A 20,880-nucleotide genomic window follows, 5' to 3' on the forward strand; every position below is an offset into this window, starting at 1 on the left:
AATGAAAGCAACCCCTGCAAAAAAATGTGTGCGGAAAAGAAATGTGTTTCAGCTTGTTCTTACTAAACAACTTTTGCACTCTAATTTCTCATATATCTTTCCGTTCGTTTATTTCTATTTCAACTAAAACAAAACATATTTCCTTTGTTCGATCTATTTAATTTGTTTATTTCTATTTCAACTAAAACAAAACATATTTTGTTATTCCGTAAATGATTTAATTCTGCTACGACTGCTAGAATTATTATTCTTCATTTTTTTCAAGTCATTTACTTACAATATTTTTGTTTTTTGACAAATAAAAAGAGTTTGTCAATTTCTACTTTAATTGCAATTCATTTAGCAAAAGTTTTGCATTATTTTACATTTTGTTATTTCATATCAATTTGTTTATAGAACGCTTTAATAGATTGTCTTATTTATTTTGTAAGTTTATGTTGTACTTGGGTATGATTCTATAAAAATTAGTATTTTCTTATTACGTTAGAACAGAGAGGATTTAACTTATACATAAAATGCCTAAAAAAAATACATCTTTAATTGTTTTTTTTATCAATTTATTAGCTAAGATGATATTACGCCTTCAAAAAATATTATTTTTTATAATCAAAACTTATATCATATATGTTAACAAATTGAGTTTGACAGATTTATTTAAGCTTTGGAATTCACTGCCTTTCATGATTCAAGTACAAGATATTTTGGTGTGATGATGACTCAGTGTTATGAATGTTTAATATATCAGTTCCATATATTCATGACACACGCAACGCGTGTGTCTCGGTGGCTAGTATGACATTATAGATGTGAATAAATTATTGTCCAAATCTTGAATTATTTTGAGCCGCTCGATGTTACAAATCGTGTCCGTTTATTCTATCCCTTAAAACACACTGCATTCTTCTTCCTCCAGAAGTTAAGTTTTTAGAAGAACATCGATCCCTGCTTTGTAGAGTTAGTTATACTTTGCGCATCGCAGTTTGCACTCTCTCGAAATCGCTGAAATGGACAAGAGCATGCTCGGAGATTTGGACTCTCTTCCGGAGGGAGATAAGCTCCGAATGACGGCCATGATCGACCAGCTCCAAATCCGCGACAGGTATGCAACAGCTAACCTAATTTATCCGATGCAGAATTTTTGGGTTTTTGTTGAACAGTTTGGGATTTTCTTCTGTTCTGAAGATTAATTGAAGCTAGGCACAGCTTTATTTTGTCAGAATGTGTCTAAAATGATTTGTTGTTTCAGTTCAAATTTCTTTTTAATCCGTGATGCAAAATTTGTTTATGATTTTTGTCAGAGCAATGATACGATAATATTTTTCCCCTTAGGCTGAACATCAGTAATCAGTATTTAATCTTTCCTGCTTGTTGAATGTGCTTATTCTCCGGGAAGTGTGAGATAATGTACCATCTCTGCCAATGAGCAGTGTAATATTTTGGAGATAATTAATAGCAATATCTTCTTAGAGTTCGCATGACTCGTTGGATGCAATAAAGTTGGAGTTGAAAGGGATAATAATTTGAAATGTACTATAAATATGATTATTTTTACTCCAATTATTCTAGACTCGAGCCAAACTATGATATCTTTCGATAGATGTTTAAATCTGTATCCCTCCCTTTGATTTGTCATTTGCTTGAAATGGGAGACGTGCCCTCATGTACTCTATATCAAATTAAAAACTCGGTCTCTTGTATTTAAGAAAGGTAATTGAACTAAGAAAGTTTGTGTTCATTCTTGTTGCTTATTTTAACTTGCCGAAACATTTCTGTAGTAGTTTGGCATTATTTTCTATATCTATGTTTTGCTTAACCTTTCCTTCGAGCTTCGTTAGGGTACCTCTGTGTGTTTAAGGGGTTTCATCATCCTTTTGGTATATTTGTTGAGCAAAATGCTCACATTTTACCTGTAAATATTGTCTTGGATACACTTGGTCTTTTGTCAGTAACATAGTTATTAAAAGCTTGCGCCTGGTTATTACCTAGGCTCAACACTTGAAACAAACGCACTTAAAGTGCGTGCCTTTGCAAGGCAGAGGCATCTCAGAGGCGCAGAAGCATGCGCTTTAAATAAGTGGGCTGTCATTTTGTAGGTAAATAAAAATTAACTCAAGTCCAAACAATTTTGAAGCCCAATTAGCAAAACCCATGACTGCCTAATGATAAAAAAAAACTATATTGTCACTAATTTATGTAAGAATTTTTTATTAGAAAGTTCAAAAGTCTTTTATGCAAACTTTTACTGTAATCTTCCCTCTATTGTTATTAATTTTATTGAATATGATTATCTACAATGTTTCAGCTTCTTATAGTATCACTTTTGTAAATCAAATTGTGCATTTTAGTTAAATGAAAAAGAAAGAGAAGCCAATAATATGGGTCACCGTGACAAAAATATGTTTTCCATCACAAAGTAAGTCTTTATCATTCAATGATCTAATTTCTTCTATACTCACAACTCATCATTGTTTTGGATGATGATATAGTTGAAGACATGAATAAGAATTTTAAGATTTAGATATTTGAATTTTTTTCCATAATATATTACGCACTTTTAATTTACTAATGAATTTTAGAAGATTGAAGTTTTTTTTCTGGTTGTGTTTTATGCTACATTATCTATTAATGAATTTTTATTTATATTGTTTGCTATCTTTGTGAAAAATATTTAATTTATATAATATTATAGTATAAATCACTTTATATATATTGAATTTTAAAATTTATGTCAAATGTATTTTACTTCGATAAAGCGTGCGCTTCGCTTTGTGCCTCAGGCTCCAGGGTACCCTAAGCGTTTTAGTGCACCTTGCGACTTAAATTACTATGGCCTGTAAATATAGTCTTGGACTCACTTGGTCGTTAATGTGATAAGAGTTTATCATAATTGGAAACTTTGTAATAACTTATGGGTTCTGATAGGGATGCTATTTGTGCTGGTTGGTGGAAGTTCTTTCTAACTTGAGGATTCTCTAGGATCCATACATTCCGAAATTTTTCGCCTGCAAATAGAATATAATTATTGCCATTTCCACGAATCTACAAAGATTGTTGGATAACATAAAAGAAGACCCGGCCCTTATTATTGTTATTTTTTTTTGGCAAATGTAGTTGTAGGTTTTAGCTCAACAATTGGTTCTTTGTTGCAGCGTCCGTTGGTTTTTGAGTGCATGTGAGTCGAGCAACATCTCTTTTGCTACTTGACACCATGGTACCCAACCCCATTGTTGCTAATCATCCAACCATTGGTGTACGGTTGGTTTACTTTTGGCTCTGTTTTATTGTTGCTAAGGTCATATATTTTCTCCAGATGTAAGTTACAGTACCCCTCAGTTTATCTCTTTCCTAATAAATGGCCATGTATTAATGCGCCTTAACTCCTAATTGCTTGGTGGGCTTCCTAAAGCTATACTGATTGCTAACTTGCATTCTTTTGTAATACAATAACCATATGTATTTCTCTCTTTTGGTGTTTGAGAGACTTCAAAACTTGTATGCTCTGTAATTAAAAAAAAAAAGGAACACTTGTATGCTCCCGCTCCCTGCATGAAGTGTCATAATTCTTGCAATTATTTATCTTGTATTGCTTGGGAAGTATTGTACATTCATCAGAAATTGTTTTTATTTAGTATTGTTTTACGGACCAAATTATTGCATCCAACGTGAAGTCTTTTCCGTTGAGGATGATCGCACATTAGTTCAGATGAATTTGAATGGTTGTTTTATATAAAAAACACAAAATATTTATGAAATAGGGGTTAAATTTAATTTTTCATGCGTTTGTTCTGCAGTTTAAGGATGTATAACTCATTGGTGGAGAGATGTTTCACCGACTGTGTTGACACTTTCCGTCGCAAGACTCTTGACAAGCAAGAGGAAACTTGCGTTCGCAGATGTGCAGAGAAGTTCCTAAAACACTCTATGCGTGTTGGCATGAGATTTGCAGAGCTAAACCAGGGTGCTCCTACACAAGATTAGGATGCCTCTTCCTTGTGTGGGGCTGGTCTTTCTCCGAGAATATTGGTTTTGTGTTTACTTAACGTCGGGATGCAACATTTTATTTAGTAACCAAAAGATTGTTTTGAATTCAAGGTTTCTGATCATCATTTCGTGGTGCAAGATAGCAGCATTTTTGCTGAAAAATTGTTACTTATGACTAGATTTATACGTAAGTAATAATTTGAATTTCACATTTCTGAGTCTCTTTATCTCTCTGTTTTTTTTAACACAATAGAAGCAGTTATGATATGCTTGGATGCATGCACTAATACATAAAGTTTGTTTTTTGTTTGTTTTTTAGAAGCATCCTTTCAATTCTCATTTAGAAAGAATTTCTATCTATAAGCATCAGCTTCTTTCTCAAAATTGAAGCTTCATTGATTGAAAATGAATTATTCTTAATTTGATCCTTGTGGACACATCATATAGGGGAGATGGTAAGATAGATATATCTCATCCTAAATTTGGAACGAAACCTCGTCATCCAGTAATGATACATATAAGTCTTCATCCTAAATTTGGACAGGACACCCCTGAAAAATCTGGTCACAAAAATGAAAATTGGCCAGAGGGCACAAGCACAAACTGCGTGTTTATATTAACAAACAAGAAAATGAATGCTACATTGTACTCCATCAGAAAGAAGTTGATGTAATCCACAAATGCTTAGAAATTACATCAATATGCCAACAACATATTCTTTATTTCTGCAGACTAGACAAAAGATTTGAGGTAGCAAAAGCAGCAGATCCACCAACTATAGAAACCCCAGCAACCACAAACTGCAGTCCTATCTGCCAAGGGTAATTTTCCGGCACCAAGAACACGAACACAGGGCCCAAAACAAGTAAAAACAGGCTCAGAGTGAGCAGAGTCGAGGGCGTTCCAGGGTCGGTAGCAATTGACAGGACACCGAATTCCTCTGCTTTAGAGAGAAGGCCGAGCTTCTCTATCGCAGACAACGACAACCCTGCTTTCTCCGCTGCTGATAAGAGGCCGGCCTTCTCCGCCTTACTGAGGAGGCGCAGCTGCTCCACCCTCGTCAAAAGCTTCACAGGCGTCCCCGACGCTGTGTTGCCCACTCGTGCGGGCTCTCCCAGAGGATAGACCGTTGTACTCTACAAGGTAAGACATAACATGTTCTCATCAATTTCTCTTTCTTTTCTTCCCAAGAATAATGACCATGTAGTGAAGAAGAATGGATTATGGAATAGGGATTCCGAAACATAGTAAAGCCGTAGCATCAAATTGAACCACGATTTCTTTACTTGTCGAAGATAATTAAGACATGGTGTAGACTTTTGATAAGATGAACTTTTAATGGATATTGAATTCAGTATTAATCCGTCACACACTCCCTAACGTTTATTAATGAAACAAAGACGAGTAACAAGTAATCAACTAATGGGTGGTCGTCTTCTCACCATGCAAACATAATGAATGCATATCCATTCTATCATGATCTCCAGAAAGCAAGGGTCTGTGTGGAGATTATCTCTAGTTTCAAATCAAAATTCTGGCCAAGATTCTTCCTCTTCGAAATCATAGGCAACCCACAAGTTCAATTTTCAAAGAAATCAAGAACTTCTACGCAAAAATAACCCATCTTCCACACACAGAGTTAGATACGACTACATTACACTAAAGAATCTGTGTTTTTTCCAGCACTAAACATGTCGAAACAACCCATTTGACGAAGATTACTTACCTTTTTAGAGCCAACAGTTTTGGCGGTAGAAGAAATGGGCTTTTTAGCAGCCATGGATCTGATTGTAAGAGGTGAATACGGTGCTGCCGCCATAATCTCCATCGCTTCTTCTCCGTATTAGTGGTGGAGAAAATGTACTGCAAAACTCCGAAGAATATTTGGACAAATACAGGCTCTGAATTATCATTTTGTGTGGAGCAAAATATTTCTTGTTTTTATTTTTCTTTTTTGTACAAATGGCACCATGTGATTGGCTATTGTGATTATCTTTCTCATTTTGCTTCTTTTCCAGTGTTGTGTTTTACTTGATTAATTTGAAGATATTATCGTCTTGATTATAAGATGGAGAACAACCTTTTACTTTGGTGTTTATAAAATGTGTTGATTTGATATTTTATTTTTTGAAATATTGATTAAATAACTATTTTGTTTCAAACTTGTTTATAATTAAATATTATAATGATACATTAGTTTATTAAATAAATATTTTTAATCCAATGTTTGATTCAAGTTCTACAAAGTATTAAAATGATAAATCATCATACTACTTGAAGTTAATCCACGGTTTCAATTTTTGATCTTGATCGGTCTTTTATAGGAACTAGGATGAAAATCGAGCAAGAAGTTCTTGGTTCTAATCAGAGTCGCCAAAACTGGCTAGTGAAATAGGTCAGCCCGCGATGCACTACAAACTGTTATTTGTGTTGCTCTCAGGTGCAGCATTTAGAGATATAAATATGAAATAAAAAATAAAATTGGACATCGAGATTTACGTTAAAAACTCCTAAAAATTGTTAGGGTAAAACCACGGGCAAGATGAAATAAATTCCACTATAATATTTTATGATGTACGAACACTTACTGTGTTTCTAAAGAGAACACAAACTCTCTTAAGACAGGAGAACAAAACACTTCACAAGTATCATAGAACAACACACTCAAATAAAAATGTATTGATATGAGAGAAGAACTCGAGAGTGAGATGATATACGAATAAAGGGAGGAAGCTTTATTTATAGAGTGACTCGTCAGTGTGAAAACACGTATGAAAACGCGTCTTCCCGTCTGAATGTTTCATTTGTCAAATTTGCATCTACCATCATTAATTCATTTCCTGTTGCCGACAATTTGGGTGATTGAAAAATTGTCATGCATTTCCTGTAGCCGACAATTTGGGTGATTGAAAAATTGTCAACTTAACGCGCCTATTTGGCGGGACAGATCTTGCTAATTTTTTGTTATGTTAGGGGTCGGGACAAGCCAGCCTAGTCCACCTCGTAATCCGCCAATATGACGATCAATTGACTGCTATTTGGATGGATTAAAAAATTATCAACATAACTCACTTTTTTGACGGGGTGAGACGGGCCTAGATCATCAATAGACTGGTTGGGTGAGCTTAGCTTATTTTCACAGCTCTAGTTCCAACCTTTAATCATGGTTTTGGATTCGAAATCAAAAAAGGATCTTGAACTCTCGGTTTAGGGTTCGAACTTCGAACCGAAGGGTGTTCGATTTAATTAAATGATTTATTATTTATTTCAATTTTAAAAAAATGCAATAATTATTTATAAAATAATTTTTGTATGCAAAAGCCGCGGGCCCCTCTGTTTCTGATTTCTCTCCCCAAAACCCCGATCCAAAACCCTAACACCTACACGCAGTGGAAAAACACACACGCGAGTTTTCTCCTCGGTGGTTGGGAAATCGTGTGGAAGAAGGTGCTCCAATGGCGGATGGAGTGTTATCGGTGGAGAATATCAAAGCTTTTTGGCACTCTCAAGTCCATGACCCTGAGAAACGGGAGCTCAACTTGGTATTTATAAATCACCTTATTTTATTGTTTCTCTAATCTCTTTCAGTGCTTACATTTTTCTTGTTTTTAGGAGGTATAATTGGTGTTAAGTATGAATTTCTTTGCCGACCGGTTGAGGTTTATTGGTAATCAATAGGATCCCAAACTTTTTCGTTGTATGTTTTGCAGCTGAGATTTTTATATCTGATCGTTGGTTTTATGAAATAAAAATAATTTATTGTTTAACATTTTGTGAAATTCAAATGAACTGTCCGGCTGTTCCAAATTTCAATTGATAGGGAAAACATTTTCGTTTCTGAAACCAGTGGAGTGTGGGAATGTCGATTGCTTATTTTTAGGCTAGATTTTCTCCTAGAAAATTATGAAATCGATTGTGGATGTGGGTGGTGGAGGTAGATATGAAATGGATTGCTGCACTCGGCTGCTTCCTATACAATTAAGCCCTTTTAGTGCTGGGTTTGCTGTTGATCTTTGAAATAGGTTATGTTTGGATGTTGGATTTCTTTGCTGGGAAGTGATGCCGCTAAAACTTTTTTTCTGGTTTGATTTTGAAGGAAATGTGAAGATAACCAAAAGTGATATCTAAAACATGCAAACTTGTGGATAAGTTACTTCCATGAGACCGCAGCCAAAAGCATTCCCTAGACTAGAAGGAAATGTATCAAAAATAGAGAACAGGTTGAGAATTACTAATGGCAAAATTTGCAAGGCAATCCGCAGCTCGATTCCCTTCGCAATAAATATCAACAATCTCCACACACTAATCCCGAGTTAGCAAAGCCTTGGTATCTTTCCAATAATCTTGGAAAGAAACTTCCATGAAAATCTGTTTTCACCATATTCACGTGCCTCAAGGAATTTGTGATTGGAACATAATGATATTATACATCGTAAAGGTGGGGAATAATGTTGAATACCAATTGGATTGGTACGAGGAATGACAAATTTTACAATATTCAGTCTCCCAATTCGGATTCCATATATCAATTTTACCATTTGTTCAGTGTTCTTTGTGTAAAAAATGTGCAGTTTTGTGGATAACCTTATTTTTGTTGTTCCGTTGGTTTGATAGAAGATTTGGTGTTTTAAGAAATTCGTAGAAATCATTTTCTTTGCATACAACCAACCCCTTTCTTTGATCCAAATATATTAGCACCTGTCTTATTTTTGTGAGTAATTTTTTTTTTATTGTTGTTCCAAATTTATCTAAATCGCTCTGCTATATGTTTTCTGATGCCTTATTTTTTTTATTCAAATCATTATCCCATTCTTTTCTCTCATTGCAGAAATTACTCCGTGCGTTTGGGCTCTTTGCTGGCTCCATTGTCTTGATGCGCCGGTATGGTGATTTGATGGCCATATGAAAATGAACTGCACTACCAAGTGCCTAGCCATTTCAGTGTGGGGCTCGTTTTTGTGCTCTGCTTTGACTTTCCATGAATCATTCCAAATCAATGTTTTTGTAGACCAGCTGTTCATGAAACGAGTTTTACATTTAGTTTAACTTCAGTGAAGAACTTTGGAGTTTTATTTTCTCGATATGCATGCACTTTGTCAACTAACAGAGAATATTTGTTGTGCGTGCGTAACTTTTGAGAAGGGCTCAATTTATGCTAAGTGAATTCCTTGTTCAGCATCCTTTCCTCTCGGTTGTCCCATTTTCTATCATCGTCGTGAGGGTAAAGAGCCAATAAAAGTTCTGTGGACCTCAATTGTTGTTTTTTGAGAACTTTATTTGTTCAACATTGTCCTGGAGAAAAAAAATCATCCTTACACACAGGATTCCGCCTCTATATACACGCTCGCGCGCACACACACATGTATGTATATTGTATGTGTGTATGTGTGTCAACTTTATCTGCCATGGTGGGAGAAAGTCAAATATATAAGATGTTTGGGTTCCCTCACTTTCTACTGCTTCCACCATTATTGGTCCTAAGTCATTGGTCCCGTGCAATCGAAACGATCCTCACATAGCAAACCCTTTATCTTCGATTATTGTAATAATTTGTAAATGTAGGAAACCTTTTTTTTAATGAATCTTGATGGTCTTTTCTCGTAATAAGAGTCCAGATATTGTTAGACCACTTGCCATTTTGATGATTCAATTCATGAACTATTTCAATGAATATTGTGGTTGTTAGAGTAATCGGGGAATGTTAAAGTCTGGAATTTTAAAATTCCAGAACGTTAATGGAAATATTCATCGGGAGTGTTGACCCAAAAACAGCATATAATACTCCTTTCTGTTCAATATTTGCAGGTCTATATGTGTTTTAAATTCGTTAACGAATTTTATATATATTTAGAACCGATGAAAAAAGATATATTTTCACACGAATTGTAAAAAAAATTAATGAATTTTATATATTTAGAACTAATGAAAAAAACGATGAACAAATAAAAATTATAAAATATAATGATTGTCAATGCACCAAGAAGTGTGCTCCTATGGCAGGAGTCAAACCAAAACAAAAAAGTGGACTACAAGAACAATCAAAGCCCTCCAATCCATGTGTACCTCCTGAATCGACGGTTTATATTCATCAGTCATCTCTTGCATGCTTTCTCCTTCGATCGTTGGAATATTCGCACAGTTTATGTAGATCCAAGGCATAGAATCCGCCTTCGCGAGGATAATCATATTTAATGATGAAGAAACAAAGAGCCATTTGAATCAAAATTTGTAATTAAAGAGCATCCGTAGAGGGAGAAGGAAAACGGGATCAGCATCAAAGCCAATGGGTTCGTTCTGTGAGTATCCGTTTTCGGCATTTCTTGAAATTTGCTTAATGTTTTCTTGTGGTCGTGCAGAGAGATTATGACAATTTCCTGATTCAGTTTATTTAAAGACATAGCTTTTGCTTCCGTTTACATGTCACGTATATTGCTGTTTTCTGGAATTTGTCGAACTTTAAAAGTTTTGGTGAGCTGGGTTTTGTGGGATTTTCATGAATTTTATTTTGTGTCGGCAATGTTTGTACTGAGTTATGTTCGGACATTTTTGTGTTTAAAATTTTGCTGGGAAATCAGATAACATTTGATGATTCATAAAATCGGAGCAACTTGAGCTACAGTGGCATCAAGCATTCGATCAAATCAATCTGGTTTTTGTATTCGGATTTTGTTGATGGCAGTCGGTTTAGATGTTAAAAGTCTTGTGCTTTGTAGTCTGTGACTTGTTGCTCATGCTTGTTAAGTTTGAGACCGGTAGTGCATTTTTCATGATGAGCAAGATGATGGGCTTGTGCACTGTTTAAGTAATAAGGTACTGCACAAGAAAAGTAGGACCTGTGGGCTGTGAATAGTGGAACGAAAACTAGAAGTTGAAAATTGAAATTTCAACGAAAAATTGTCCGCTGGTGCATATTTGTTTTGTTTATGATAGAAACGGCCTCAGAAAGACGATATAGTATGAAAAGATTTTACGTGCTCGAATTAGTTTATCTGATGGCTATTGTAGTATTGTTGATGTGGCTTTCTCCTTGTGAGTTCTACTTTCCTGCCGCAACAAAACAGAAGGAATGTAAAGAATTTCTACATGCTTGAATTAGCTTATCTGGTGGCTATTGTTGATGTGGTTTTCTCCTACACAACATTACGTAGTAGGAATCTGCAAATCTCTTTATTTTAAATTTAACTTAAATTATGTGTTGTGTCATTTAATCCTGTAAAATGCTTGTCTCTATCAGTTAATTTTGTTTCATGTACTAAGAGATAATGTATTATAATCGTGTTCTTGAAGCTGATACTTATGTAAAAGTTTCCTTTTTTCAATACAACAAAAAATTAGAAAAATAAATGAGCACCTCGTACTTGTGTTCCCAGTGCTCGGTTTTACATGTCCTGCATTGCTTTGCAGGTCATGCCCCTTTCTTTTTTCTTCTATTAATTGTTGGGTGCTCGGCAAGAGCACTTTACCCTCTCCCTAGCAGAAGAAATGACAGAAACAGACAGCCGCTTCAAACATTTCGTCCATATAACATTGCACATCGTGGTTCGAATGGAGAAATTCCCGAAGAAACAGCTGCTGCTTACATGGTATATTCTCCTGTACGGCTGTACCTTCCATAATATATGTGCGCTGTCCAACACGTCTTACTAAAGTTCCTCCTAGTTATCAGTAATAAATTAATTCAGTTACTTCCGTGAGATATTAACATCATGATCTCCATTCTCAAATGCGTCATGCTTGACATCACGGCTCAGTAGTTAATACCTTTTGAATCAGTACAGAGACTTGAACATGGCCAGTTCAAAGCTAATATTGTTCGTTCACAACAGGCCAATCCTAATGCGAAATTTTGATTGATGTTGGATTGATTAGCTATATTTTCTACATGCCACCTTCATGTCTGATACATGTATGATAAACTAACTTGCAGCGAGCTATTGAAGAAGGTGCTGATTTCATAGAGTCTGATATTCTGTCTTCGAAAGATGGTGTTCTTATATGCTTCCATGATGTAAACCTTGATGATACAACTGATATAGCTATGCACAAGGAATTCTCTGATCGAAAGAGGACTTATGAGGTTCAAGGGGATAATATTACCGGGTATTTCACAGGTTAGAACACCATCAGAACTGGAAATATTTTTCTAGCATTGCTATCTTCACATTTAATGCATCTGATCAAGGTGAACCTTGAGGTGTGATCTACGCTCGTTTGCCATAATTCATCCATGTCACAGGACAATGATTTTTACTTATTTTTTTGTAGTTCAACATTTTAAAATCTTATGTTATGATGTTCAGTTGATTTCACCATAAAAGAGTTAAAATCGTTGCGAGTGAAACAGAGGTACCATTTTCGGGATCAGCAATATAATGGTTAGTCCCAAAGTTGTGGTACAATTATATGAAAAGAAATATTAAACACGCCATGTCCAAAACAAAAATCTAACAAAAGCAATTTGTTTCATATCAATTTGCAGGTCAATTTCCTATAATCACTTTTGAAGAGTTTATTTCAATCGCTCTTGATGCACCACGAGTTGTTGGAATATATCCAGAGATGAAAAATCCAGTATTTATCAATCAACATGTGAGTTCCTTCTTTTCTTCTTACTACAACCCTATCTTACTTCGAACAACAGATGCGAACATGTAGAGTGATGACTGATTTGTCTTAAAATATGTCAACTCATCCGATGTTTACATATCTTGTTTGGGCAGGTGAAATGGTCAGGTGGAAAGAAATTTGAGGACAAATTTGTCGAGACACTCAAGAAGTACGGATACAAGGGATCCTATTTGTCAAAGCAATGGTTGAAACAGCCTGTTTTTGTTCAGTCGTTTGCACCCACTTCTCTTACCTATATATCTAACCTGACTGATGTGCCCAAGATCTTTCTAATTGACGATACGACGATGCCTACTCAGGATACAAATCAGGTCTAGACTTTTCACTTCATCCTTTTTACATCTGACCGGATACTAACAAGTTCATATCTTTTTTGAGGTATTGATGGCTATTATTAAATTTACGCACAAATTCTTTCCAAAAACCAAAACATGAAATAGTAAGTGTTTTAATTTATTGATCATCAGATCCCATTGTAGGCTATAAAATTCAAGAAAAAACCCCTTGAGTAGATTTTCTATCTGATAGGCCATACTAGTTTTTCATGTTCACATAGAATTGCATTATGTTTACCATGTTTGTCAGATTAGTTTTCGTATTTGTTACTTATGAAATTGTCTTCACTCACAACCCAAAACCTTTGTTGTATGAACTCGAGATTTTTGTTATCTGTATATATTCTCAATCTAATGCTAGAAATGTGACACGAATACTAATGTTTTTACAGTCATTTTGGGAGATCACTTCAGATAAATATCTCGACTTTATCAAAGAATATGTTGTGGGAATTGGACCTTGGAAGGATACCCTTGTTACAGCATCCAATAATTATCTGCAAACACCCACCGATCTTGTAGCTAGGGCACATGCTCATAATCTTCAGGTACAAACTCGTTTTTGCCAGTAAAAATAAATCCAAGCAACACAAATACCGGGTATTCTTTACAGAACTGTCTAAACTCAAAGATTGTGTCATGCATTCGAAAACATTTCATTTTACGCGATGTTACTTTACTAACAATCTCAACGAACATGCCAATAATCAGAAACTCGTCTTGAAATGGTGTTTTGATACAGGTTCACCCCTACACATTCCGAAACGAGAACCAGTTTCTGCACTTCAACTTTAGTGAAGACCCCTATAACGAATACGAGTATTGGATCCACAGGATTGGTGTTGATGGACTCTTTACAGATTTCACTGGCAGTCTCCATCAGTATCAGGAGTGGACTTCTCCATTCCCATCTGACGAGGAAGACGCTTATAAATTACTAGATAAGATAGTATCCATGATAACAAAGTTCAAACATTAGTATTTCTATGTCATTTAGAATTTTGTTCAGTTGTTTTTGTCCAGTCTTCTAGCGCCCATGAAGGTTGGATTCGACCAACCTTTAAGCACGGGTCCAATGACAATAATTGCCATAAACATTTTTTTACGTATATCTTGTGTTGGACTAACGATAATCATATCAATAAATGCTGCCAACGAAAGATAACAGTCAAAAGTTTGAATTAAAATATTATCTTTTATATTTTAGTTTGATGATATTACAAAGAAAGATTCATTAATTACTATTTATATTTACATTAAACAAGGACTTGGAGTATTATAGTTATAAGATTAGATATTAATATATTCCTACATCACAGCTAACATTTTAATTCAATTATTAAAAACACTAAGATTTTTATTATCTTGTGTTCATAAAATAATCCCTGCAATTTTAGAATAATTTCGTCATTAATTATCAAAAACATTTAATATTTTGGTATCGTTAAATTTTAATGATGTCTGTGATGACATAAACCATCGTCGACCCGTAATAAAAAAGAAAAAGTAATAAGATTTTTATTATGTTGTGGATCCCATTTAAATGAGGGAGGAATTTCTCCCCATACTTCGAGCCGTCGAACCCAAGATCAAACACAGCAATGGATCGGAATCCAAGACGCAGAAGCATTCTGGAAACTCTCGGCGAAGAAATAGTCAGAATCGTAACTCCAGTCTCGATATGCATGATTTTGGTGGTGATTCTTGTTTCTTTACTCAACACGGATTCCTCTTCAAATGGGTTATCAATCACATCGATGGCCACTTTAGCCTACTCTGAAACCAACTCAGATTCCATATGGGACAAATTCAAGGGAGCCCTTTTGAATTCCCTTGTTTTTGTTGCCATGGTGACAGTGGTCACTTTCCTGTTAGTGCTGCTTTTCTATTTCAGATGCACCAAGTTCTTGAAATACTACATGGGTTTCTCTGCTTTTCTAGTTTTGGGGTTCTTGGGCGGGGAGATTGCTCTTTTTTTGATCCAAGATTTCAGCTTTCCGGTTGATTGTATTACATTTTGTGTCGTTTTGTTTAATTTCACTGTTGTTGGTGTCCTGGCTGTGTTTATGTCGAAAATGGCTATATTTGTTACACAAGCTTATTTGGTTGTCATTGGGATGTTGGTTGCTTATTGGTTCACCCTTTTACCCGAATGGACCACTTGGGTGCTTTTAGTTGCCATGGCATTGTATGATCTTGCCGCAGTTTTGCTGCCTGGTGGACCTTTGAGGCTCTTGGTAGAGCTAGCTATATCAAGAGATGAAGAAATTCCAGCTTTAGTCTACGAGGCACGACCGGTTATCAGTAGCAATTCTGGCTCGATTGGTGGTGTGGCACAGAGAAGGTTATGGAGAGGTGGAAGGGGTGGTTCGGGTGAAAATCAAGGGCTTAACTCCAATCAAATCCCTACCCCAGGGGCATATTTATCGGTTGGAAGTAGCGAAAACGAGAGGAATACCATTGATACTGAACAAGGTCGGTTTCCCAGCGTGGATTCTGAACTTGTTGCTCCTCTTATTCAGCATCAAATAAGTGTCCGATTAAATTCACCAGAAGACGTTGCTCCAAGTGAGAACCTTGTGCTCGAAGGGATCGGCCTGGCATCCTCAGGTGCGATCAAGCTTGGGTTAGGTGACTTCATCTTTTACAGTGTTTTAGTTGGTAGAGCTGCTATGTATGACTTCATGACGGTGTATGCATGTTACCTTGCAATAATTGCTGGTCTTGGCATAACCTTGTTGCTTCTTGCACTGTATGAGAAGGTTCTACCGGCACTTCCGGTGTCTGTCTTGCTAGGTGTGTTGTTCTACTTGCTTACTCGGCTATTGCTTGAAAATTTTGTTGTACAATGTTCAGTGAACCTGTTGATGTTTTAGAAATAAAGAACATTTTTTTAGCCGGACATATTTGGAATTTCTTGTGACTGATTTCATGTTTCTTTCGTTGCTTACCTTTGGTGACTTGTAAACGCAAGAGTTTGCATTTTTTCATCCCCTTAATCGGAAAATCGGACACACACTAGCGAATTACAGAGGTTGTAGTCATGAATTTGAAGCTTCAAGGTTTAAGGAAGATTGAATCATTAGAGTTTAAGCATATACTCATTTTTTCTCGTATTTAGGTCATATTAACGAAATGAATAATTATTTTGGGTTGTATTTGAAGCCACCGAGACAATGAGCATGCTTGATGTTGCCTCATTCTCTTTCTTCACCTTCTAATTATTTCAAGTTCAATAAAGATGTTAAATGCAAGATGAAAATCACCTTGATCCATACAAGTTAAAACTGTAATGCATACACAAGGGAATAGTGTACAAAAACTAAATCTAACACTACAAGCACACAAAAACTCCGAACTGAGACTAGTAAAGGAGGAATGACGCTTTAGGACCATCCAAAATCCAAACTCACATCCTTGGCAAATGGTTCAACGACTTTGATGTACCCTCATGAAGATCAAGAATATAGGTTGCCAAATCTTGTTCTGGATACTCGATGTATTTGTCACCGATAGAACTGGAAATTTGACTTACAAAGTGGCGGTATGCATGGATAATCGCCTTTGAGGCTGAAATCCTTAGATCTTCGCGAAGCTGCGGATCTGGAATACCATCCCGTTTCTGTATAAATCCTCAAAAGCAGTCGCCTTTCCCGATTCATCCTCATGTAGCAACAGAAGCACTGAACTCCAAGTGATTCTTTTATAGCACATTACATATTTCCGGTACTTACAAATGTGATGTCGAATCAATTCATCCCCCTAGTAAGTTCCGATCTGGGAGCTTTTAACTTTTGAACAATGTAATGCATATTATTATTAGTCAAAAAGATATGCTTCAAAACAATATCTTGATATGAGTTGGATTGCTCGTCTAAGTTGGCTTCTAATATTGATGTAAATGACCACAACTGTCACAGCATGGTTATCTTCAAGAAGCGAATTGAGGGTATCACCGTAATCTGCAAAGCACATCATGTAGTTTACAGTGTACTTTGTTAGAGGGTGAATATAACAATTTGCAGAAAGGGTAGTGGAAGAACTAGATGCGATGAAATTTCCAAAACCCATAAAGGTGGCCTTAGCCGAATTCCCGAGTCGATCCAAAAGCTCATGGAATTCAGTATTGATAATTAAGTCAGTTTCTTGAGGATACAAAGCTTCTACATTAGGGATAAGGGCGACTATAACAACGTACATGTCAAGGAAGCAACAGAGCCATTCTGGTCTACGGGTTCCAAGTGCCACAGCTTGCCCAAAATCTAGGAGGCATAGGACAGAAGCCTTTGAAGCCTCGACAAAGCAAATGGAACTAGTGCAACCATATTCTCCAAGAACTTGGTAGAAGAGGCATTTTGCACTTGAAAGATAAACACAAACTATTTGCCTCATAGCAAAGCACAAGGCCATCTCCGGATTTTAGAGTTCAAGCATTTCCACTCCATTGGAAGCACCTGCAATTCTAAGTCGCTCAATGCTTAGAACGGCCAAATAATCCGCCACCATCTTCCCCCAGAATTTCACAAAAGTCCGGCAAAATTCTTGATCATAACCTGAATCCTCATAACCTGAATCAACTCAAATGGGGTAGGGTGTGGAAGAGATTTTTTTTACCCGATTAAATAAATAAGTAATCGAATATGAAAATTTTCGGATACGAAGATGGAGGTGAATGTAATATCATATCTATATCCGACTTGAATACCCGATTAAATATATACACACATAAATATGTATTTATTTATATTACAAATAGTAATTATAATACGTTTTTGTTGAATGATGTAGTTGGATGGAACAAACAAAATTATTAGTATGAAGATAATTTTATTTTTATAAGATAACGTGAATGAATAAATTATTTATAATATTTTGTATTTCTTATATTATATTTAATTTACAATTTTTTTTTATCTTTAATCTTTTTTATTATTCTTTTGAGAATAATAATAATAAAAATAAAAATAAAAATATAAAGTTAAATACACGACTATAATGGACATGTGTATGGCATAGAATAATACCCTAATCCAACGGTCCAAAACATCTTTATTTGGACTAAGCCATTTCCTCTCTCTAGGGTTTTTCACTCACTAAACCGCTAGCATCGCGAAGAAGAAAGAAGGTACGAATTTTCGAAAGTCACCATTTTATCTTTTTTCCCATAATCTAACCCTTACACGAGCACCAGTGATCTTGTGTGGATGAAATCTAGTTGTTTTCCGATTAGTACTGTTCTTGGGTTTTGGTTTTTGTGGATTTTCGTTTCTTGATTAATTTTTCTTTTGGTGATTTGTATTTGCTTTTTATACTATTTTTGTGTGTTTTAAGTTGTGTTTTGATTAGTTTTTTTTTTTTGAAGATTTTTTTGATTAGTGTTTGCATGATCCGGTGAAATGTTACATTTCTTGAACTGTCGTCTCTGAAGCGAAAATATCCTATTTATGCTCTTCCTCTACACAATATTTTTTTTCCTGGCGATCTGTGATTAATTTTGTTTTTTTAAAATTAGATTCTTTGTCATAGTTTTAGGCTGGAGCAATGGCTTTCTTGAGAAAAGCTGGGAATATGATGGGGAGAACTCTGAGTTCGCATATCAGTCAGGAAATTACTTCTTCCAGACCATCCATCTTTCAAGCTATAAGATGCATGTCAACTTCAAAGCTCTTTATTGGAGGTGCGATAACATTTTGGGTTCCACCTCCATCATCTAGGTTAGATTCTACTTTTCAAATTTGTATCACGCCCTTGTGTTTTTATTCTGCAGGACTCTCGTACGGCACTGATGACATGAGTCTGGCAGAGGCGTTCAGTAAGTATGGAGATGTTGCTGAAGGTACTGTATTCATAAATTGTCATGCCTTCACTTCTTGTGACTTTAAATTGCTGCACGCCACGTGTTTGATTATTTGAATCAAGCTTGTATTCTTGTAACTTTCTAGTTTTACCGATTTGCATACAGTTTGTTGTTTCTATTTTATGGATAGACAGATGGTAAATAGTCAACTCATCTATAGCATCATGTTGTAGATTTAATTCTGATAGCACACATCTTTATAATAAAAAGAGATTTCCTGTAAACCCTATTACGTCATTGCTGCCCTAAATCATGGTCTTGACTATACTCCTTTTCCATGCTCAAAATATGTGGAGAGGACTACATTTTCTTTGGCTGCATCCTTGAGTTACTTAATGTTTGAACAACTTATACGGCATTTTCTACTCTTTGAAGTAATCATATCGGGAAATGAACACGATATTTTTCCATGCTTGTTTTTATAAACTCAATAATTTATTCTGGGTTTGGAGGCGATACTGTGATGATAACTGTATTTCTTGCAGCTAGAGTAATTGTGGATCGTGATACTGGTAAATCAAGAGGATTTGGCTTTGTTACTTACGCTTCCGTTGATGATGCATCTGCTGCTATCCAAGCCTTGGACCAACAGGTGCTATTATCGCGATCTTCTGTCTCCTATTAATTCATTTTCCTCAAGTTGCTCTGGAGAATTATTGTGTTTTTGTCAAACATATTTCATTTACGTATAATTGGTATCCATTTTGTTATTACTTTAGGAACTTGATGGTCGTAGGATAAGGGTGGATTATGCAAATGACAGGGCACGTGGTTCTGGTGGTGGGGGCTACCAAGGTGGTGGTTACAGTGGTGGTTATGGAGGTGGGAATTATGGTTCTGGTGGGGGTTATAATAACAATGATGGTTATGGGGGGAATTATGGTGGTGGAAATTATGGACGTGTGGGGGGCGGTTATGGTGGTGGCGATGGGGCAGGGGTCGACAAGTACGATGGTAGGAATATGAGCTATGGCGGTGATGGTCAGAACTTTGGTGTTGCTGGAGGCACTGGGGGCAATAATGATTCTGGTAGCCATTTTACCAGCTCTGGACAGGAAGGTTTTGGTGACACTTTCGGTACTAAGCAAAGCAATCAATTTGGAGTTGGTGATGAAGGTTTCGGCCAAGATGACCCATTGGAAGGAAACTACAGAGACGATGATGACACTCCTGGAAACTATGCTGATCGAAGGGGCTGAGGAAAGCTAGAGGTTATTGAATCCAGGTTATTTCTTCGGTGGACAAGTCTCGGAAGATGCAATGAAACTCATTTTATGACCTTAATCAACTATTTTTTATTGTCGTCTTTTTAGACTATCCTTTTTGTTCAAGTTTTGAATCAACTTTGAATAACGTGTTTCTAATGTTTGTATGATATTTTGTCATCTGTGTAATACCAAGAAATGAGTCAGAGCGATTGTTTAATTTGGTCGAGTTGAAAAAGAAAGAAAAGAAGTACCATGAATTGAATTTCTTTACGTTTTTCACTTTGAGCAATATGGTCATAGTACTAATAAATGGAACCTTAAGATGACACCTTATATTTTTATAAATCGTCATGATCCGATTCATATCTTTTGAGTACTTTTCCAAGGTTTTTAAAACATGTATGAAACTTAATCTCCTAGAATAATTTGGCCCATCTCTTATCACCTTCAATAGTTAGTTTTGCTAATCGTTTACAGCATTATTTTGTGGACACAAGATTGCATGTTAATCGGATGAAAAATTGTCATGAGTTGACAATATGTATACTTTTTGAATTTAAAAACATACCACTTGAGCTAAAAAGTAATGTCATAATAATTTGTAACAAATGTAAACAATTATATTACTTACAAGTGTTACAACAATTATATTGAGAAATAAAGAAATGTGAGAGACATGCCATCATTTGTTTCTATTTCTTGGTAACATTTTTCATCCTCAAAAATCAAAACAAAAATAAACACTATTGTCTACGTCTCTTTACATATTCCCCAATACATATTTTCCTCTCGCATATCACCTGTTATAACAACGTTTAACGAACTAAAATTTTCATAATTTCCAAAAATATGCCATTACTATATTATAACT

At 35.7% G+C, this 20,880-nt stretch overlaps 6 protein-coding genes across 8 annotated transcripts; 5 read left to right on the forward strand and 1 right to left on the reverse strand.

The window, feature by feature from the left end:
- The first annotated feature begins 877 nt into the window (after positions 1–877).
- On the forward strand, positions 878–4,190 carry LOC140991635 (mitochondrial import inner membrane translocase subunit Tim9-like). Its single transcript, XM_073461715.1, has 2 exons — positions 878–1,099; positions 3,792–4,190. The coding sequence occupies exons 1-2, from the start codon at positions 1,005–1,007 to the stop codon at positions 3,976–3,978; spliced, it is 282 nt and encodes a 93-aa protein (XP_073317816.1). The 5' UTR covers positions 878–1,004; the 3' UTR covers positions 3,979–4,190.
- Positions 4,191–4,576: 386 nt separating this feature from the next.
- Positions 4,577–5,904, reverse strand: LOC140991633 (uncharacterized). The gene is made up of 2 exons (XM_073461714.1): positions 5,708–5,904; positions 4,577–5,117 (listed from the first exon to the last, which is right to left on the reverse strand). Exons 1-2 carry the CDS (start codon positions 5,807–5,809, stop codon positions 4,701–4,703), a joined length of 519 nt encoding a protein of 172 aa, XP_073317815.1. The 5' UTR covers positions 5,810–5,904; the 3' UTR covers positions 4,577–4,700.
- A 1,397-nt stretch (positions 5,905–7,301) lies between these two features.
- Positions 7,302–9,085, forward strand: LOC140991701 (mitochondrial import receptor subunit TOM5 homolog). The gene is made up of 2 exons (XM_073461815.1): positions 7,302–7,523; positions 8,810–9,085. Exons 1-2 carry the CDS (start codon positions 7,437–7,439, stop codon positions 8,885–8,887), a joined length of 165 nt encoding a protein of 54 aa, XP_073317916.1. The 5' UTR covers positions 7,302–7,436; the 3' UTR covers positions 8,888–9,085.
- An 888-nt stretch (positions 9,086–9,973) lies between these two features.
- On the forward strand, positions 9,974–13,997 carry LOC140990892 (glycerophosphodiester phosphodiesterase GDPD6). Its single transcript, XM_073460731.1, has 8 exons — positions 9,974–10,277; positions 11,386–11,564; positions 11,909–12,092; positions 12,282–12,356; positions 12,461–12,570; positions 12,702–12,920; positions 13,337–13,492; positions 13,687–13,997. Exons 1-8 carry the CDS (start codon positions 10,265–10,267, stop codon positions 13,921–13,923), a joined length of 1,173 nt encoding a protein of 390 aa, XP_073316832.1. The 5' UTR covers positions 9,974–10,264; the 3' UTR covers positions 13,924–13,997.
- A 461-nt stretch (positions 13,998–14,458) lies between these two features.
- On the forward strand, positions 14,459–15,844 carry LOC140956346 (presenilin-like protein At2g29900). The gene has a single exon (XM_073413059.1). It carries the CDS (start codon positions 14,546–14,548, stop codon positions 15,818–15,820), a length of 1,275 nt encoding a protein of 424 aa, XP_073269160.1. The 5' UTR covers positions 14,459–14,545; the 3' UTR covers positions 15,821–15,844.
- A 2,100-nt stretch (positions 15,845–17,944) lies between these two features.
- LOC140956317 (uncharacterized) lies at positions 17,945–20,288 on the forward strand. Of its 3 annotated transcripts, none has more exons than XM_073413033.1 (5): positions 17,945–18,069; positions 18,471–18,621; positions 18,712–18,780; positions 19,287–19,393; positions 19,521–20,288. In XM_073413033.1, the coding sequence occupies exons 2-5, from the start codon at positions 18,486–18,488 to the stop codon at positions 19,998–20,000; spliced, it is 792 nt and encodes a 263-aa protein (XP_073269134.1). In that variant the 5' UTR covers positions 17,945–18,069; positions 18,471–18,485; the 3' UTR covers positions 20,001–20,288. The 3 variants fall into 3 exon arrangements, with proteins under 3 accessions (XP_073269134.1, XP_073269132.1, XP_073269133.1); XM_073413031.1 differs by having other exon boundaries at positions 17,946–18,069; positions 18,457–18,621; XM_073413032.1 differs by having other exon boundaries at positions 17,975–18,066; positions 18,455–18,621.
- The last annotated feature ends 592 nt before the right edge of the window (positions 20,289–20,880 follow it).

Source organism: Primulina huaijiensis, chromosome 13, assembly GCF_012295235.1.
Source record: "Primulina huaijiensis isolate GDHJ02 chromosome 13, ASM1229523v2, whole genome shotgun sequence".
Lineage (NCBI taxonomy): Eukaryota > Viridiplantae > Streptophyta > Magnoliopsida > Lamiales > Gesneriaceae > Primulina > Primulina huaijiensis.

What these genes read in the sequence shown, in the direction of transcription:
- LOC140991635 (XM_073461715.1), top strand. Translation starts at nt 1,005, where the DNA reads ATGGACAAGAGCATGCTCGGAGATTTGGACTCTCTTCCGGAGGGAGAT. An exon ending in CAGCTCCAAATCCGCGACAG is followed by an intron (nt 1,100 to 3,791) that starts GTATGCAACAGC and finishes TTTGTTCTGCAG; the next exon opens with TTTAAGGATGTATAACTCAT.
- LOC140991633 (XM_073461714.1), bottom strand. Translation starts at nt 5,809, where the DNA reads ATGGAGATTATGGCGGCAGCACCGTATTCACCTCTTACAATCAGATCC. An exon ending in AAACTGTTGGCTCTAAAAAG is followed by an intron (nt 5,118 to 5,707) that starts GTAAGTAATCTT and finishes CTTACCTTGTAG; the next exon opens with AGTACAACGGTCTATCCTCT.
- LOC140991701 (XM_073461815.1), top strand. Translation starts at nt 7,437, where the DNA reads ATGGCGGATGGAGTGTTATCGGTGGAGAATATCAAAGCTTTTTGGCAC. An exon ending in AGAAACGGGAGCTCAACTTG is followed by an intron (nt 7,524 to 8,809) that starts GTATTTATAAAT and finishes CTCTCATTGCAG; the next exon opens with AAATTACTCCGTGCGTTTGG.
- LOC140990892 (XM_073460731.1), top strand. An exon ending in AAACAGCTGCTGCTTACATG is followed by an intron (nt 11,565 to 11,908) that starts GTATATTCTCCT and finishes ACTAACTTGCAG; the next exon opens with CGAGCTATTGAAGAAGGTGC. An exon ending in CTACTCAGGATACAAATCAG is followed by an intron (nt 12,921 to 13,336) that starts GTCTAGACTTTT and finishes ATGTTTTTACAG; the next exon opens with TCATTTTGGGAGATCACTTC.
- LOC140956346 (XM_073413059.1), top strand. Translation starts at nt 14,546, where the DNA reads ATGGATCGGAATCCAAGACGCAGAAGCATTCTGGAAACTCTCGGCGAA.
- LOC140956317 (XM_073413033.1), top strand. Translation starts at nt 18,486, where the DNA reads ATGGCTTTCTTGAGAAAAGCTGGGAATATGATGGGGAGAACTCTGAGT. An exon ending in TTCAAAGCTCTTTATTGGAG is followed by an intron (nt 18,622 to 18,711) that starts GTGCGATAACAT and finishes TTTATTCTGCAG; the next exon opens with GACTCTCGTACGGCACTGAT. An exon ending in GTATGGAGATGTTGCTGAAG is followed by an intron (nt 18,781 to 19,286) that starts GTACTGTATTCA and finishes TATTTCTTGCAG; the next exon opens with CTAGAGTAATTGTGGATCGT.